The 19,019-nt window shown below is 38.8% G+C and overlaps 3 protein-coding genes and 1 long non-coding RNA gene across 6 annotated transcripts in view; 2 read left to right on the forward strand and 2 right to left on the reverse strand.

Moving 5' to 3' along the window:
* Window positions 1–19,019, reverse strand: part of LOC134800287 (uncharacterized) — a 197,310-nt gene that overhangs the window by 120,613 nt on the left and 57,678 nt on the right. The window lies entirely within an intron of this gene.
* Window positions 1–19,019, forward strand: part of LOC134800242 (uncharacterized) — a 310,488-nt gene that overhangs the window by 101,570 nt on the left and 189,899 nt on the right. The gene's annotated exons all lie outside the window — the stretch shown is intronic.
* The window catches only part of LOC134800175 (glucose dehydrogenase [FAD, quinone]-like), an 89,369-nt gene that overhangs the window by 7,644 nt on the left and 62,706 nt on the right, over window positions 1–19,019 (forward strand). Inside the window, exons 4-12 of one of the 2 annotated variants that reach the window (XM_063772659.1) lie at window positions 1,031–1,202; window positions 1,932–2,131; window positions 2,613–2,740; window positions 3,203–3,380; window positions 4,406–4,663; window positions 5,274–5,422; window positions 5,502–5,667; window positions 6,180–6,366; window positions 6,778–7,035. In XM_063772659.1, the coding sequence (XP_063628729.1) occupies window positions 1,031–1,202; window positions 1,932–2,131; window positions 2,613–2,740; window positions 3,203–3,380; window positions 4,406–4,663; window positions 5,274–5,422; window positions 5,502–5,667; window positions 6,180–6,366; window positions 6,778–7,010 (1,671 nt within the window). In that variant the 3' untranslated portion in view covers window positions 7,011–7,035. Of the gene's footprint in view, window positions 1–1,030; window positions 1,203–1,931; window positions 2,132–2,612; window positions 2,741–3,202; window positions 3,381–4,405; window positions 4,664–5,273; window positions 5,423–5,501; window positions 5,668–6,179; window positions 6,367–6,777; window positions 7,044–19,019 lie in introns of those variants that run through there. The other variant, XM_063772658.1, reaches the window with a different exon arrangement.
* LOC134800261 (myosin regulatory light chain sqh) lies at window positions 10,295–18,933 on the reverse strand. 2 transcript variants are annotated; one of them, XM_063772769.1, is made up of 5 exons: window positions 18,862–18,933; window positions 18,130–18,195; window positions 17,021–17,219; window positions 14,120–14,258; window positions 10,295–11,912 (listed from the first exon to the last, which is right to left on the reverse strand). In XM_063772769.1, the coding sequence occupies exons 3-5, from the start codon at window positions 17,208–17,210 to the stop codon at window positions 11,717–11,719; spliced, it is 525 nt and encodes a 174-aa protein (XP_063628839.1). In that variant the 5' UTR covers window positions 17,211–17,219; window positions 18,130–18,195; window positions 18,862–18,933; the 3' UTR covers window positions 10,295–11,716. The 2 variants fall into 2 exon arrangements, with proteins under 2 accessions (XP_063628839.1, XP_063628840.1); XM_063772770.1 differs by lacking the exons at window positions 18,130–18,195; window positions 18,862–18,933 and adding an exon at window positions 17,813–17,929.

Raw genomic sequence — 19,019 nt, forward strand, 5'->3', positions numbered from 1 at the left:
ACTTATGGGGTTATTAGATCAATCCTCTTTCAATAAACTTTTGATGGAAAGCCGGTAAAGCACCTAACGAAAGGATGGATTGCTGTGATTTTCGTGTCACGAAATATCAGGATAATATATCATTTACGATACTTGACATTAAAAATATTCAATATTTATACTTAAAGTTATGTCGATTATGTAAGTACATAGTTTTAATTATTCATAGAGCACTTATTTTGGTAACAGTGTGGTGTCACTGCATTAATCTAGGTAAATACCTAAAGCCCCCTCCAGACTATGCGCGTGAATCGCGGGCGAAGCCGCGAACGCGAGTGTGGAGTCGAATTCGCTGTCTGCGAAAATCGACGCCACACTCGCGTTCGCGGCTTCGCGCCGCGATTCGCGCACGAGTGAGGAGGGGGCTTAACTAAAGTATCTTTTTTTTTAAATCAACGATTCGATAGGTCTTTAAAACAACGTTCGGGTTTCTAAAAAGTTTTAAATGCGTGTACAATATACTTGAAAAAAAAAGAAAATATACCTATTTACTTTCCACGAAAGTTGTTTTTAACATGATCTGTTGAGCTATTCATGAGTTACTTATTCGAAATAAACTCACCTTTTTATTAAAATGACGTAGGGGGCATTATTCGTGGCCCGACACGCACTTGGCCGGTTTATGGGTTTTAGTACAAATAAGTATAACTAAACAAATTTTAACGAACTAGGTGACCTCGTCTGAAATTGGTTAAAATATTTTTAGCACCAGATTTTTATTATTCGACATTCGGTACTTAATGCCTACCTCGTGACCAAGTTTTTGTGACAGGTTCTGCCCATACCCAACGACCAACACCAACCAACAACTAACCATCAACCACCAACCAACCAACCACTCCATCACCCCACTCCACCGTTTGACCAATATTTATGTATTTATTAAATATTCGTAGGTTTTATAACAATAACAGTACTTTTTTTAAGGCATAAATAGGCATCTAGTAACTACAAACCCAAAATTTAACGTTATTACTTCTAAAATGTTCAGGTACTTCTTCTGGAGGCCGGTGACGAAGCGCCCATTGCCATGCAGGTGCCTTCTTTCTACACCACATTCTGGGGCGACGCTCGCTATGACTGGAAGTACCGCACCGTTCCTGAGGGCTACTGTCTCGACCAAGACGGCAAAGGCTGCACTTGGCCTAGGGGCAAGGTGCTTGGTGAGTTATTTTACTACAATAGGCTAGATGACAAATTTTCATTTATGGTATCAATCAAGCAGGATCAAATGTCTAAATGGGATCCATTGCATTAATTAAAGCAATACAAAAGTCAGAAATGATAGTCAAAGTCCGGCAGTCGTACTTCACTCGCGAAACGCCTCTAACACAACGATAAGTGAACGTGACGTCAAGGTCATTGAGAGTCCATCTTGAAGTATGAACAAAACAAGAAAATTGTGTTTTTGTCGGTGAAATATTGCGTTTACGAGTATGTATATAGTTGCCATACAATCTTTTTCTGGATAAAATGTGAGGTTTCGAATGGTATCCTTACGGAAGTTAAAAATAACTTAAATTTTGAAACTTTCAGGTGCTGTATTTTTGTATTATTTCCATATATTTTTTTAATATCTACAATATTATGATAAATTCCTCATTTACTAGATTTTGTTATAAAATTCAACATGTGTCATCATCCCTATAGTGGCGCTTTTCTACAACTATAACTTGCAAAATGAATCGCGAATGCAAAATACGAGTAATACTGCATTATGAAGCACGCAAAAATATCTAACATAATAGATATTTTTGCGCGCTTCATAATGCAGTATAATAAAATTGCAGGTGGTCAGACGTAGTTCGCGGTAGGCCCTCTGATTTTATGCCGAAACCTATAGAAACCGAAACTTCGCTCGCACGCTATTTTTAACTATATTCGGTTGACAGGTGGCTCTAGTGTGCTAAACGGCATGATGTACCACCGCGGCCACGCGGCGGACTACGACGACTGGGTGGCGGCGGGCGCCACGGGCTGGTCCTGGGAAGAGAACCTGCCATACTTCGACATGACTGAGGGCAACAAGCAGGTCGGCTCACTAGTGAGCGGGGAATACCACTCGAACAAAGGGCCGATGCCCGTTCAGCAGGTAAGGGTCTTAAAATCTGTTGTGGTAAAGTGAAATAAAAGAACTAAGCTTAGGACTACGACGACTGGGTGACGGCGGGCGCCACGGGCTGGTCCTGGGAAGAAAACCTGCCATACTTCGACATGAATGAGGACAACAAGCAGGTCGGCTCACTAGTGAGCGAGGAATACCACTCGGATAAAGATCTGTTGTGTTCTTCCTATTAATCTTAGCACTTTCTCATTAAATAAGGCGAGCTATAGTCCATCTTTGAAAGTAACTGGTAAAACTGGATGACCAAAGCTAACTAAATGACGTATGGAATAATATGGAGGAGGCCTTTACTCGAAGAGATGTCCTTAATATAATCTCTACATATAATTTAGTGAAACTTCATGACATAAATGAGATTCAATTTTATTTCGACGTAAACAATTGGACATCGTGACATAAATAGAAAAAAAAACTACTTTTAATCGTAATCATATGGAAATGTTTGCAGTTCAGATACCAGCCCCCGTTCACATACGAGCTGCTGTCGGCCATCAGCGAGGCAGGCCTGCCGGTCATCGCCGACATGAACGACCCCAACACTCCGGAAGGATTCACCGTGGCACAGACCTTTAATGAGTAAGCCATACAGTCAGACCACCATGCTAACTCTTCACGAAATTGGCAGTGACAGTGTGGAATTGCCTCCATACTGGCTCCTGGCTTTTTCACTTCAAAGGAGGGGCATAGTTAGATGTTAGACGGACTCTAGATATTAGTTACGTAGCCACCCATTAAGTACGACAAGCAGTGATGTGCAATGGTCATTAGTTCATAGTTCGAAATATTGTAGCCGCAAATGTGATAACTGAAGTATATGGCGTACTTATAAAAACGCTTGACAATGTAGTTAGTGCATATGCATAATGTATACGCGTAGGAGTGAGGGCTGAGGTGACGAAAGATAGAGGAGAATGGAAGAGAAAAACGTGTTGTGCTGACCCCACATATAACGTGGGATAAGGACAGGAAGAAGAAGTAGGAGTAACTACCTATCAAAAATGAAAATTTTACCAAAAACCTTATTTATGCTTTACTCAGGAACGGGCAGAGAGTGACCCCGGCACGCGCTTACTTAAAACCTCACGCCCAACGTCCGAACCTTAGCGTGAAGCTGAATGTCAGGGTCACTAGAGTGCTGTTCGACGGCAAGCAAGCTACCGGCGTGGAATATGTAGACAAGGACGGCGCGATACGCATCGTGCGGGCGAAGAAAGAGGTAACCAGTCATTAATTATTTCCAAAGGTTAGAGTTAGCTCAGTTTCGATCAGGGTGCTAGTTGAGGGCTAACGAGCTACCTACTGATATGAAAACGAACAGAATCTGTGTTGTGTATATCTCTGAATTTTTAAATCATACTGTGGTCGAAGAATCATTGATTATATTATGTAGATGTGTGAGGGCCACCCCACATCTAGCGTCTTTTGAGCGTCGGCGTCTAGTCAGCGCTATGAAAAATGGTTACGGTGCTCCATTGACCGCCGAGTAGGCAATAGAACTATCATTTTAGCATCTGCCACATAAAAAAGAGAATTTATATGATTACGAATAAATATACATTGCGCTCTTTATCTGTAATTAATCTTACCTTCGTGTTAAACAATAATAAATTCCTGCGTACCTCATCTGATGATCTTTCGTTGACACGAGTAAAGAATCTTATCAATAATCAAATAATGCAGCAGCTAGCTTAGATTGTATCAATGTTAGGAAAATTTTGGATAACCTACAGCTTATCATACCTCTAAAGACTACAACATACAAACAACTACTATTTGTTTATTTTCTGTTACCTACCTTTAAATTAGCCTAGACCTAGATGAATGATGTTGATTTCCCATTGTTTCAAGTTCATTAGGCCAGTAAGGCCAGGCATAAAACAGCCGAAACGATTATGAGATACCTACCTATAGGTAACTTTTGAATTTCCTCTCTCTTAGGCGCAAGTACCTACCTTAGTCGAAAGTGCCATCAACTATTCGCTTTTAGGGCGTCCGCTAGCTGGCGCGGTTTCACGGAGCACGTCAACGAAAAATATAGACCGACCGCGGTCTATATTTTTCGGGATATAAGCGGTCGGTCTATAGTTATGTTCATCGCTGGCGCAGACGCATGCGACGGCTTTTACCTACATGGCACCCGCGTGCGTGCGCCCGCTCCGCACTACCCCGCCAGCTAGCGGAAGCCCTTTTCCATTCATTAAGCTATATAAAATACTATAAGATCTCTTTCGTATATTTCAGATCATCCTCAGCGCAGGCGCCCTAAACTCTCCTCACATCCTGCTCCATTCCGGCATCGGTCCCCGCAAAACGTTGGAAAAGTTCAACATCCCAGTAATAGCCGACCTGCCCGCGGGCAAGAACCTGAGGAACCACTACGGCTTGACGCTGTACTTCACGTTCACGAAGCTGAACAACACGAGGGTCCTGGATTGGAGCGCGTTGAACCAGTATCTGCTGGAGTTGAGGGGGCCGATGACGGGCACTGGGATTACACAGGTACCTACATATTTGGCGTGCGGATAAATTGCCGCAAGCGATCCCATGATACTCCCCTAACGGCATAGAGGGTGACGCAGGAGGGGTTTTAGTGAGTAATCTCCTCCCCTCCCTCTGAATAGCACAGCGAGTTACGGGAGGAGCGAGTCCCGCATACCACCCCCCAATGGGCCTCCCCAGCCGGGGGTGAGATGCGCAAATGCATTTCCCCTGCGTCAAAAAAAAACAAAAAAGGTAAATATTTCCCTTACCTACCTAATGATGTGACGTTGGAAAGTTTCCAATATTGCGAAATTTCCACATTAATTTCGGAAACATCTCACAATTTTGTGTGATATCGAAATTTCCGTTCCCAAAACGAAAGTTTCCACTTTTTTTAAACTTTCTGCAACTTTGCTGATCTGTAATTTAGCCTAATAATGTTGGCAACAGCAGGGGGCCAAAGTTATCTACTAGGTTACCTACCTTGGGATACTTACTCAAACAATGAATTCTTGGCCACTTTGTACTTTGCCACAGTGTCAATATGATGAGATCCCTCACTCCCTGTGATGAGGTACAAATTGGCTGACTTTACCTACCTATTTGACACTTGTATTGCATTGTCCAGTTGACGGGGCTGGCGTACTCCTCGCTGGCAGACCGCAGCCGCAAGCAGCCAGACTTGCAGTTCTTCTTCAACGGGTTCTACGCAGATAAGTCCATAAATGGAGTCATTAATGAACCCATACCGGACTCTCCGCAAGGACGCAACATCTCGTAAGTCAACTACGTGGATTTATTAACCTTAATGTCTCATAAGTAGATATATTTTCACCGTTTAATTTATTTTTTCAAGTGCCAACGCGGCTCTACTGTTGCCCCACGCCGTCGGACACCTTACTCTGAACTCCTCGGATCCCCTGGACCCGCCACTATTCTACCCCGGTTACTTTGAGGACCCCAGAGACTTGGTCATGCTCAGGGATGGAGCCAGATACCTTCAGAGAATTGTTAACACCACAGTAAGTATAGTTATGTCAATTTGGTGCTTCGGGTCAGCAGGTTAAGAACAATTTTCTTTAACTAAACAAAAACGCAGTGTAGGTACTAATACTTATTTCAGAAATCAGTCTATATAGATAGATATAGGTAGATACGTTCCACTGCTGGTCACAGGCCTGTTTCCATGCACGAGGAAAATATTGTAGGTACAGATCATTTAGCAGCAACACTGATGCAGCGACTGTGAACGACAAATTCTGATTGTAACTACTAAAAATCGTCGGTAGAAATGTCATGCATTGAAAGCCATCATGTGAAGGATTGAAAGCTCGTTATCCTGAGAACTGAGTAGGAATCCTGTGAACTCCGTTGCTAAAAGCTGGTAATAAATCGGCTATACTGTCAGACGTGCATTTTATTTTCTAATTTCAATTCAATTGTAAGTAAAATATACCTTTCTATTTCTAATAATTAGCACTTAGAACTTACACATGTCTCCGGAGGTATATTTGTAAGTGTCCATCTTCCACAGGTCCTCAGAGACAAGTTCGGCGTAGAGCTAGACAGCCGCTATACCTCCAAGTGTACCTCAAAGACGTGGTCGGCCAAGTGGGTGGAATGCATGGCGCGGGTGCACACCGACCCGCAGAACCACCAGATGGGTACGGCGGCCATTGGCACCGTGGTCGACACGCAGCTCAGAGTCAAACGAGTTACAGGTATACCATTAAAATTGGATTAGGTATCTAACATATATTTTCAGGCAGAACAGATTTATACTTTTATCAAATAAAAGTTACACCCAATTAGACAGTGTCAGTTTGAGATTTGTGATTTTTGGTTCAATGCCAGATTAACCTAGACTATTTCATATCCATTCGCAAAGCGTTATCGAGCAACAATGACAACCTTTAGGTACGGATTATCAATTAGAGTTAGACCAAGCTAAGTTGGCAGCTATTTTGATAGCCCAGACTGTGCAAGTGTTATTTCTACGTCAGTCTAAATAACACTTGCATTGCAGTCTGGTCTGCAAGTTGATCTAACTCTAACAGTATTTCCCTTCGCCTCAACTCCTGTAATTAACATAAAATTCGGCCGTATACTAACAACTAATGAATCTTACTCAGGTCTACGAGTGATAGACGCGTCCGTGATGCCAACCCAAGTGACCGGCAACCCACAAGGAGCCATCATGATGGTGGCCGAACGAGGGGCTGCCTTCATCAAGAAGAACTGGGAACAGAACCAGTGGAGAGCTAAGCCTATAGTGACCCCGACACACCCTATCTTTCTGACGAAGGAACTGTTTAAGCCTATCGTCGACCATTTTCAAGCACTGAACGACAAAATCAAATCTTAACGTGGAATTTGTATGAATAAAGTTTGTAAATAACGACAATGATTTTTAAACAGAACTAAATTTGAAATTATAAAGTGTAAATTGTATGAATAAAGTTGTAAATAACTAAATTACGAATGTTTTTAAACAGAACTAAATTTGACCCACTTCCCGATTGAGCTAAAATTTTGCATACATCATGGTCTAATAAAACATGGTCTTCCATTCCCAGAGCGACACGGGCCTACGTCACAATAACATTGCCACTTTATTTCAACATAACATGTTACATGGGTACATTATACCTATGGTTAATAAGTTAAAATATTTCTTTATAATTTTATAATTTTCATTTATATGTATTTTAGCTTAAATTTTACAATAACACGTCATTTTTAATTACTCGTTAGCAATATCTTCCGATTCACGAAAGAAATTTCAGACTTTCGGGTAATTCTGTTTATACTACTGGCAACACAGGATAGCGCTGTGCACATTTGACAATTCGGATCTAGATAACTTCATGCCCTGACCGTCATCCTTGTCGAACGCGTGTTAATTGTTATTTCCTTCTCGCTCAGTGTCAGCAGTCGCAGTGTTTTCCAAACTTTTCACGTCGTAAGCTTGGTAATTAATGTGTAACTATGAATTAGTTTTTCAAACGTTTGTCTTGTATAGATAAATAAAGTTTAATTTAATAAGTACATTAGATTTGTTTTATTTTACTATGTTTCTACATGAATAACTTAAAATTAATGCCGTTAAAATAATTTTCACCGTTGGTTAAAATTCTCCCACATTTCAAAGTTTGAGAACCTGTAAACAGCATGATGACGTAGGCGCGTGTCAGTTAGGTCATACGCGAATCTCGGAATGGAGTACCAGGCGGAGTATATTATTATACCATGGCATACATAATTATATAAATCGGATGACAATGCAATATTATGATTTCATGAAACTGATCTGATGAAGGAGACATGAGGTGGCCATGGGAACTCTGTGATAAAACAACGCAAACGAATTGTGTTTGGGGTTGTCAGAATTGTCTCGACGATATATTAGTTGCATGTGGAAAGAAAAGTACAGTCAGCGATAAAACCTTGTACTAAAAACTAAATTTTTGCCAAAAACTTATTTTAATGCAACTTCTTCCCTATTACTCCTATTAGATACAAAGGCACATGCCATGATGAAAACAGGTAACGTCATTTCAGTACAAAATTAGGTTAGTGTGTAAATAAATTAAAAACGTTAAATTGACCTCATTAAGGAGATGATGATGACGCTAATGAATCACGACGGACCATTATGATATCGGCAAACAAAGTGCAGAAAAATTGGTTTATATATAGAAATTCGAAGGTGAATTTTTGCCTCGTTAAATTTTAACGTCACCGTAGTGTATGTACTCTCCACATCATGTCATGATGTTTTGCGAGCCGAGTCTATGAGTTAATTAGTCTAAGGTCTAAGGACCAGCTGTTTAGACATTGACCTTCGTATGTCTAAGCACTGATCAGTGCGAATGAATTTAAACCTATTGTATTAAACAAAGAATTTAAATTCATGCGCACTGATCAGTGCTTAGACATACGAAAGGCTAAGAGTTTCACGTGCTTAATTCAGTAACTGACGACAGGGACGCAGCTCGTATAAGTCGTATGACACTGTAGATATCTGCATCTCACTTTAACTTATTGCTTCGTCTCTGTTGGCATTCACTGAACAACAACAGGGATTTCGTAAAGACAGGTCCACTACTATGGCAATATTCAACCTACTCAACATTGTAACAGAAAACATGGACAAAAGAGCACCAGTCTGTAGTATTTTCATGGACATGACCCAGGCCTTTGACTTTGTCGACCATAGCCTCCTTCTGAGAAAACTACATAACTATGGAATAAGAGGCAATATTCTTCAATTGTTACAATCTTATTTGACCAATAGAAATCAATATGTAGAAATAACTAGGAGAGACTGTATTCCTTTCGGAGAGCCGTATTATTAAGTATGGAGTACCACAAGGGTAGGTACTCGGCCCTTTGTTACTTATTATATATATATCAATGACCTACCGAGAATAGTAGATAATCCAATGACTCTGTTTGCCGATGACAGTACAGTAATAATAGAATGAAATATGAAGCCGACATCAATTTAGCAGTAAGTAATATTATCGACTGGTTAAAAAGTAACAATCTTAAGGTAAACCTGACTAAAACAAAGGTAATACATTTTAGTCAACGTAAAGCCAATATACAAGATATTAGTATTTCATATGAAGGTTGTAAATTAGATGAAGCAGAAACTGTAAATTTCTTGGGCGTGCATATTGACAAATGTCTAAACTGGAAAAATCACGTTGAAGTCACTTGCTCAAAACTAGCAAAATCAGCATATGCACTTAGCCAGTTGAGACATATAAATAATAAATAGAGAAATAGTATTATCAGCTTATCATGCGTTGGTAGCGTTAGTTTTGAGATATGGGGTAATCTTTTGGGGTAATAGTACCGACCGAGAACATGTTTTAAAATCTCAAATAAGATGTATTAGAGCAATGTTTGGTCTGAAACCACTAGACAGTAGTAGGCCATACTTTACAAAATATAAAATGTTGACATTTCCTTCTATTTACATAATATATGAAGTAGCTTTATTTGTTAGGAATAACCCTGACCTATTTCAGAGGCAAAATTCAGTGTGTGCCTCACTAAGAGCACGGGATAATAATAGAATTCATAATCAAATTGCTAATACTGCCCTGCTGAGATAAAGTATACTTGGTATAGCGCCTAAAATCTATATTTTTTTATTTATTTATTATTTATATTTGTATTTTAATTTTAAGGAATGCCCACAGGTTAGACTGTTATATTAATTATTATAGATATATTATAGATAGGTATACTATATTTTGTACGCCGCGAGGCAAAGCATGAAGGACAACTTTGTACAGTAACATCTCTATATTACTTTACTCATGTTTGACAAATAATTATCTTTATCTGAATTAACCTTTTCGACGCCGTGTCAAACACAAAAGTTGTCACTTAGACGCAACGTCACCGAACTGTCAAAACTGAAATTGAACTTTATGCATATGCACGTAGGTCTATGTTGCTCTGTGGTCTGTAACCGATTAATCCGTCTTTGGCGTTGGACCTGGGGTGCGGATATATCGGTCATATAAGCTTGAAGTTTGTGGTGGCAATTTTACCCGAGCTTTCACCTCTTCATAGCGGTAAAAAAAGGTCAAATAACTAAATTGCATATTGTAATGAAACAAAATAATAGGGAAGAGAGAATTTATTATGTTTAATATCAAATAAATACATACATGATTACATAATATCTAGATACACGCTGGTTAGATTAACGCTATATTCTCGGGAAATAATTCATAATTTAAAACAAAAGTCGTCTTAACTTAAAATATACTTCATTTTCCAACCAATTTTAATTCTAGGAATGATTTAATACTTCGATCTAATCACATTCTACAGAAGCCGTGTCGCTTTTAAACTACTCTAAATAAAATTGGAAATTATTTAAATCCGGCCAAAACTTATATTAGTGGTCCAAAAACGGAATTATAATTTCAGACAAATGCATAACTTATAAAATGCGATGAATATCATAAGTACTATATTTTAGCACCGCAGTACCTTTAGAGATTTTATAATCCATACAAACATCAACTTAAAACTTACAATCTAAACGGTTACTTGTCTTATAACAATTTTTAGTTTGGCAATATATAAAAATCTAAAAAATATACTCGTTAGGTATAAAGGTTGAATTGACAAGTAAATTTAACCGCGTTTAAAAATATCGTAAGCTAAATTACAGGGAATGAATGAATGTCGTTGAATCTTATTAACGCACTTTATTATACAGAGTGATGACAATACTATGTCTTTTGGCAGAGATAATCATGTCAGTTAAAACAATTCACATGTCAACAGAAATTATTAATCTGAGACAGAATACGATGGAAACAATGACTGGCAGAAATAAACGTTTCTTCAAGAGAAATATTATTGTCTTCATTATTTACGGTAAATTATTTATTGTACAGTTTTAGGCGTCAACGTCATACTTAAAGATGGGTATAATAAATAGCCTGCAAAGTATCAGGAGCAGTGTCATATAAACCCACGGTTATTGTAGTCAAAGTTATCCTTAGACACTGTTATTGAATTATATTTAATGTAAACTGTATTACTTGTAAATCCAACCTTAGCTATTCTTTATAAAGCTAACAGCATTTATTTTACAAGTACAATCTCGGTCATTGAAGGTGCTTTATGTAATGCCCTCAAAGTTGATAAAAATGTCGGCATTGTTTTTCCTTCTGCAAGTGCCAAGGTTCCTTGGTCATCCTAGCACTAATCGGTTATCTAAACCAGATATAACATATTATAATTATTTAAAACAGGTGACACGTATAGTCCGACAAGAAATTGTAGAAAATTATTGAGGGCGCCACTTCCTGCTGTCAATTTTTTGACGTAAAATGCACATGGCAACAATTTAGAATGGAAATTTATTAGTTCCATTTTATTTAATTTCTACTATTTTATATCGCACTATAATACGTGACTAGCCCGTTTAAAATAATTATAATATTCGAGTCTCACAGGAGTTTTATAGTTAGGACCAGATATAACACTTGTAAAAAAGTACCTCCCAGCTTTATAAAACTGCCGTCGCCTCCCTTACTGCTCGTCCTTATCCTTAGCGCCATGCTTGAGGATACGCGTGAACTCAACATAGTCGAAGAGCCCGCCGCGGATGGGCGCCTCGCGCAGCATCTCGTCAACATCGTCGTCGGTGAAGCGGTCGCCCATCGTGGTTAAAAGCTCGCGGAGACGCTCCTCGTTTATCACGCCGTTGTTCTCTTCGTCGAAGCAGCTGGGGGGTTGGCTTGGTTAGAATTTGGTCACAGTTTTAGTATAATGCGGACCTGACGCGGATAAGGGCATTTTCATCTCAACTTGTACTTTAAAGCGCGACTTAAGTCGTGTTTCAGTTATGTCCAACTGTTACATTCCTGACATAATGGGATTTGACATTGACCGTCAGTTTTGTAACGATTGCTAACCGGCCGTTAATGATACACAGTTAATTGAAAATGCCCATAATCAAAATTACATTACTTTTAAGCAAAGAGATTGTAAAAATGTATACATATGTATGGTGTAAATTTATTAGTGTCCGACCGAAGGTTCGGTTTCGGTTTCGGCCAGTTTCGGCCAAAAAATCATGTTTCGGCTGGAGTTTCGGTTTCGGCCAAAAACCGACCGAAACCTTTCGGCCGGGCCGAAACTTACGAAATGGTACTTCGGACAAAGACCAAAAGTTGGGGAATAAGTAGGACAACAATATGGATACCTACATATACTGATTCATGTATAGGTACAGAAATTAATTGGTTTATTATAAAATACAATTCCGGTCGACGTTCCACTGGACGGTCGACGCAGTCTTAAGAGGCTGTCAATACCTATAACGCGCACACTGTTTAATTGTATCGGAGTGAATGAGATAGCACTGTCGCATGTTACTGGGCCCTGGGCAAGAGAATAATAAGAAAACTCATCATCTTCCTCTCGTGATACCGGAATTTTTGCCGAGTCGTGGCAATGGGAATGGGAGCCTGGGGTCCAATTGACAACTAATCCCAAGAATTGGCGTAGGCACTAGTTTTTACGAAAGCGACTGCCATCAGACTGATATTCTAACCCAGAGAGTAAACTAGGCCTTATCGGGACTAGTCCGGCTTCCTCACGAGTACTCACGACATTAGAACCGTTTAATGGTGATTTTAAGCAGGGCCGGATTAAGCATGTCGGGGCCCCCAGTATCAGGTCGGCCCGAGTCGAACGATGTCTTTTTCGCTCTTATTCACTCACTTATTCAGTCATTTTCCTACATACCTCTAATGGCAAATTTTAAGCGAGGCTAAAGGCTACGCTCAACTAGTGCTGCAAAGTTGATTTTCTCAATAGTTTATATTTTGCGAGGCTGAACAGCTGACAATTGATTAAAACGAAGAAAAAACTCTTAAAAGTGTCCCTAGTACAGTTTATCATACGAATGCTCGACCTTAGTTAGCCTCACTTTTTACCTCAATTTACCATTGGTTTGTGTTCCACATGTCATCTACATCAGCTTAGCATTTAGCCTCGCTGCGCCATGCTCGGCCTGCGGTCTCGCGTTTTAATACAAATAATACAATGGACATTGGTTGGAGTCTGTGCTCAACTACTTATCCTGAAGCCTGAAGCACGGCTTTAACTTCGCATGAAAGTTCGCCTAACTGGGGAACTTCGGACTATTAGGCCCAGTTGAAGATCGGTACCCGGCCTTGCGATATTTGTCAACAAAAAATTTCGCGCTCGCTGCGCTCGCGTTTATGGTTGGTTTCTTAGTTGACCCTATATTCTACATGTTAGTTTGACTGGTGAATGAATAAAAGTTAGACCAAGAAAATTCTACAATGATTTTGATAGCAGTGCAACTAGTGCAAATGTTATTTATACGTCATAATTTAATAGAAGTTTTGACTTTAAAATAACACTTGCACTGCGTGTGTTATCAAAATCGTTGCAGAATTATCTTGGTCTAACTCTAGTAGTTTTCTTAAAAAACTTAAGTAACATCAATTTCAAGGACATTGGGTGTTGACAGCCCCATAATATGTGTGTAAAAGCGGTTTTATGACATTTTTTCAACGATTTTAACAAATCTACAAAAGGTTCGGTTTCGGTTTCGGTTTCGGCCGAAACTAGAGCCAAAGCCGAACATTCGGTTTCGGTTTCGGTTTCGGCAAAAAAACATGTTTCGGTCGGACACTAAAATTTATATAGGGTGTGGTGTGGCTATAGAAAAAGCCAAGTTTGACAGTCAAATAAGATGGCGTAATATTATGGCGCCTTGTTTTGTGGTAATAACTGAATTGTCATACGTCAACTTTGAACAACAGGTGTGAATAACTACCTACCGTATCGTATATTATGCATAAGAGGACGTACAGCGACATCTTCACCTATCAAAATCGAAGCACGATAACTATTATTGTATTATTATAACTATTATAAGTGACAAATACAACTCACCCAAAAGCATTCTTAATGACATCCTCAGGATCCGTGCCCTGCAGACGTTCACCGAACAGCGTCAGGAACATGGTGAAGTTGATGGGCCCTGGGGCCTCATTCATCATGCCTTCCAAGTAGTCTTCCGTTGGGTTTTTACCTGTACAAAAAAACTTAGTTTCATTAAATACTATTAGAGAGGGGGACTCGACAAATGTCATGTATTTATTTGTGGCAAAATAGTGTAAAAAAGCGAGAAATTAATTTAACCCTCTGTATCATACTTTTGCCTACGGGCAACATACTCTTGACAAGTTGACACCTTTCTCAATTTTAAAGGAATTTTTTAAACGCTAGGTGTATGCACTGTATCTTGTAGTCTACACACTGATGTATGGACTAGACGCTTCCTCAATTTTCAACTAGATGGCGTTACTCGGTCAAACACAACAATGTTTAGTGTTTCGGAGAAATTTGAAAAACATGTGTTTGTGAATTTGTTAAAATCTTTTAAAAATAGTAGTTGGTGATTTTTGTGCCTGTTATTGTGAAAAAGTTGAGGTAAGTGTATAAATCATAACATATATTGTTATCTTCAAGTAATTCCTTGTTTTTATGAAAGTAGTAGGTACTTAGTGTTTGTACCCCATAAGCTACATTATCGTAAAAGGGTCAAAGTTTAGTACGGTAACGGTAGGTATATGTTTTTAACGTAATTAATATCTTGTCCTAGGATGTCTCGTAAACGTCGTTTGCAAGATACCGACATTGCTGCGGCACTCTGTGATGATGATGCGAGTGAAGATGGGTTAGAATTTGATGACGATAGTATTGCCGACCCTGATTTTGATCCTGAGATGGAGGGGTTGACTGAGGAGATGGTAGAGGAGTTGATTGATGAGTTTGGCGATGCTTCTTCTGACGGGGAGTTTGATAATCATGTGGACACATTGATTAGAACCTTACAAAATTACGAAATTACCACTTCGACTCAGGTAGAACCAATACAATCGACTTCAAGCGATTGTAATCTTCCAGCTTCAAGGTCCCAAGGAAAGCCAAAAAAGCTGAATTTACGGTGGAAAAAGAACCTGGAGTTAAACGCACTTCAGCTATCATTCAAAGGTAATGAGACACTTAGTCCTGATACTTTAGAATAGGGATGTAACGATACCGATACCGATATATCGGTCGATACAATCGGCAGGCCGATATATCGGCATCGCCGATTTAAATTCAGCCGATATTACAGTTTTAAAAGCGCGCGAAACGAATGACGCTGCTAATAATTTGAATAAACTTTGTTTCCATAACAAAATATCTACCTAAAGTGAACTATAATTACTGATTTGGATTTACTTTTGCATTGATTGCTTGATGGTTACCTAAATAAATGTTTTCTTTGATTTTGATTTGGCATTTTTCTTTGTTAGTTTTAAAGTTTTTCACACTTCACAAAATCGAGTGTCTATTATACATAAGTATGTTTTATGCATATTAAGTACATAATTCCTTATTTATTTGATCTAATGTGCCATTGATATCGGTATCTGTATGGGTATCGCCGATTATTTACTTCAAAAATCGGTATCGGTATCGTATCGGCAAAATCATGTATCGTTACATCCCTACTTTAGAACTCGATACACCCGTGCAGTTCTTTCTGAAGTTGTTCCCACCAGAGTTAATTCAAACGATTGTTGAACAGACCAACCTTTATGTGGTACAGAAGGATCCAAGTAATACCTTTCGTGTAACTGACCTAGATATACGACAGTTCATCGGCATAGTATTCCTGATGTCCCTGATTAAACTACCCAGGGTTACCAGTCACTGGGCACCTATACTCGGCACAGAACTAATTCAACGTACAATGGCCTTGAACAAGTTCGAAAAAATAAGACAGTTGCTGCATTTCAATGACAATAGCAAAGCAGAATTCCCAGAAGCGATCCAAATCACGATAGAATCTTTAAATTTCGTCCGGTTGTTCATACCTTGAATACTTCATACAAACAAATCACCTTGGAGAAGCAGCTTTGTGTAGATGAGCAAATGTGCTCTACTAAAGCCCGAAATGTGCTGAAACGATACAACCCCAACAAACCCCATAAATTGGGTTACAAAATATACGTGTTGAGTGGTGTTTCCGGTTTTGCTTACAAAACTGAGATAGAAACTGACACAGAAAATGTAGTTAACCAAGGTGAGCCGGATTTGGGGGCTTCGTCGAATGTTGTAATGAGACTGGCACGCATAATACCGAGACATGAAAATTTCAGGCTGTATTTTGACAACTACTTTACCTCTTTGCCTCTCCTGGAATATTTAGTCAAAGAAGGTATTTTATCCCTTGGAACTATTCGAAGAAATCGGAACTATCATCTGTCATAGGCACTAGTTTAGTAAAAGACGAAAAGGACAGGATTTTGAATATTTTTGATATGCTTGTTACTCAATGTTGCCTACGAGCAACGCTCCCTTTTTTCGATTTTTGTGGCGAAAAAAAAAATGAGAAATTAAGTTTTTTATTTCAACTATTTCTATCCAAATTTGCTTGAAATATTAAAATGTTCTGTTGTTCTTGAGAGACAGAGGGTTAAAATGTTTCTAAAGTAAATATGGTGAAATTTCACACAACCCTCCAAATACTACTCAAAAAAGAAATAATAATGCAAATTGTGGTTTTTTTTTAATTCATTTCAACGCATTTATACACAAAATACAAAATTTTAATGACCTGACATGAGATTAGGGGTCGAGATTTCACCAGAGGGAGAAGGGGGGTCAAAAATCCATAATAGTATAAAACTTCACGCAATTAATGGACGCCCCCTTATCTACCCTTACTTGATAACTATGCTAACATAATGAGAATTAACGCCATTAGAACTAAAAGGCAACACTTTAAAAGAATCTTACCAAGAGAAGCGAGCATGTCATGCAGATCATCCTTATCCACAAATCCGTCACGGTTCTGGTCAATCATGTTGAATGCCTCCTTGAACTCTGCGATCTGCGCCTGGTCGAACATGGCGAAGACATTGGATGTGGCGCGCTGGGCGCGCTTCTTGTTCGTGCCACGACGGCCGGCGGTCTTACGGGACGACATTATGATAATCTGGTATGTGAAAAGTGTATGACGTTAGAGTCAAAATAAGAAACTGAAAAATTCAGTGTTATTTTATTACACACAGCCATAACTAATTAATTAATTAACGTTTTCACTACCAGTTTGAGCGACAAGCAATGCTTGTGGCCGATAGCACGTTTTTTTCCGCTTAGTAGCAAAAAGCACCTACAAATATATAACCCGCCTAGCAGGTCACTAGCAGTGAATATGTTAAACCATTTACAAACCAATTAAATGTAAAGAAAATATTTTGAGTATATTTTTATTACTGGTATATTTTTGATATTACATTAATAACATAATTTGTTGCAAATTAATAACTTAATTGCAAAATTCTCACATAATTTCAAGAATAGAGTTAAATAATATTTTTACAAGACACATTATAAAGTGATTAGACTAATTGAGTTTTCTATACAAGTGGATTGTTTAACTTAAAACAGCTAAACATAATGGTAAAATATTTTAATGATGTTGGTCTACGCTTAAGAACACTTGGTAGAGTTGGTAGGCCTAAGACTAAATCTATATGCATTGGAGTTTTACATTTTATTTGTATTAGTACTTCCTCGTATGATTACCTGCAATATACGTGCGACGCAGGACGCGAGAAGATGAGACAATGAGATTACTGGACAAACACCTCACGGTGACGAGTTTATAAATAAAATGTAATGAAGCCCACACCGTGTCAATCACCTATCGTCACCTCAAGTAACGAGAAAGTGACTCATGTAAAGAATATTGCACAGACTTCGCGTTCACACCAAAAATGTAGGCCACACAGTGTCAAATACGGCTAAAATCAAGGATGACCATACATGGAGGCGAGTTTCATTAGAGTCCACCTGGTTTTTATGTGATCTTATAAATTATTATTATTAACTATAATACTCACATGATATGTTATTTACACTTTATTAAGGATAAATAGCCGTTTTTAACGGAAATTAGAGATGGGTAACTCAGGAGTGATAGATAAAAAAGATATATATCTTTCTCGTTTCATGAATCACTCTTCTTGTCTTTACGAATCCGAATGTATCAGTATATCCGTACCGCTCACTCCCTCGGCAACGATTTACTAAAGCGAAAGCGATGACTCGGTCGCGTGTCGACCGAAGTAACACGAACGAGCGACAGCGGTCGTTCAGGCGGATTCGGACGCGTCATTCGCTATTCAGCGGGAACGAGAAGTAGATAGTATAGTATATCTCGCTCGCGCAGGATGCAATGCAAATTGCAATGATGAGGTATTAATTCGGTTAATGAGTTAAATTGCATTGCATTTAATAAAATGTAAACAAAAAGCAATAAGGTATTTTATTAGGCAAATATATTCTTGCGCATGACAATACGAACCAAATTCCTTGTGAATGTACCAATCTATATCCATCATGATACAAAATGAAAATGTCGCCACGTTATAATAACAATTCTGTCTCTCTCTCATTCATAAGATGACGCAAAGTCAGTAAGTGTCGATACAGTTACGAGCGGGACAACTGATACACAAGGATATAAAGATATAAAAGAGTGATACATATCCCAGTGGTAAAAAGATATATATCAATCTTTTCCCTCTACTGACACATTTCGCCCATCTCTAACGGAAATTATGCAGGAAAACAAAATTTTGATGAACCAAGCAAAGTGACTAATCACTTAATGTTGCCTGTTTTAAAAAAATGTCACTATGACATGATAAATGTGTATTTTTTGGTATGTGTAAAGCTTTCTTTACAACATACGACCATCTCTGTCAAACGCGGGTGGTATGGGGGCGGT

The sequence above is a fragment of the Cydia splendana genome, chromosome 19 (assembly GCF_910591565.1).
Source record: "Cydia splendana chromosome 19, ilCydSple1.2, whole genome shotgun sequence".
NCBI lineage: Eukaryota > Metazoa > Arthropoda > Insecta > Lepidoptera > Tortricidae > Cydia > Cydia splendana.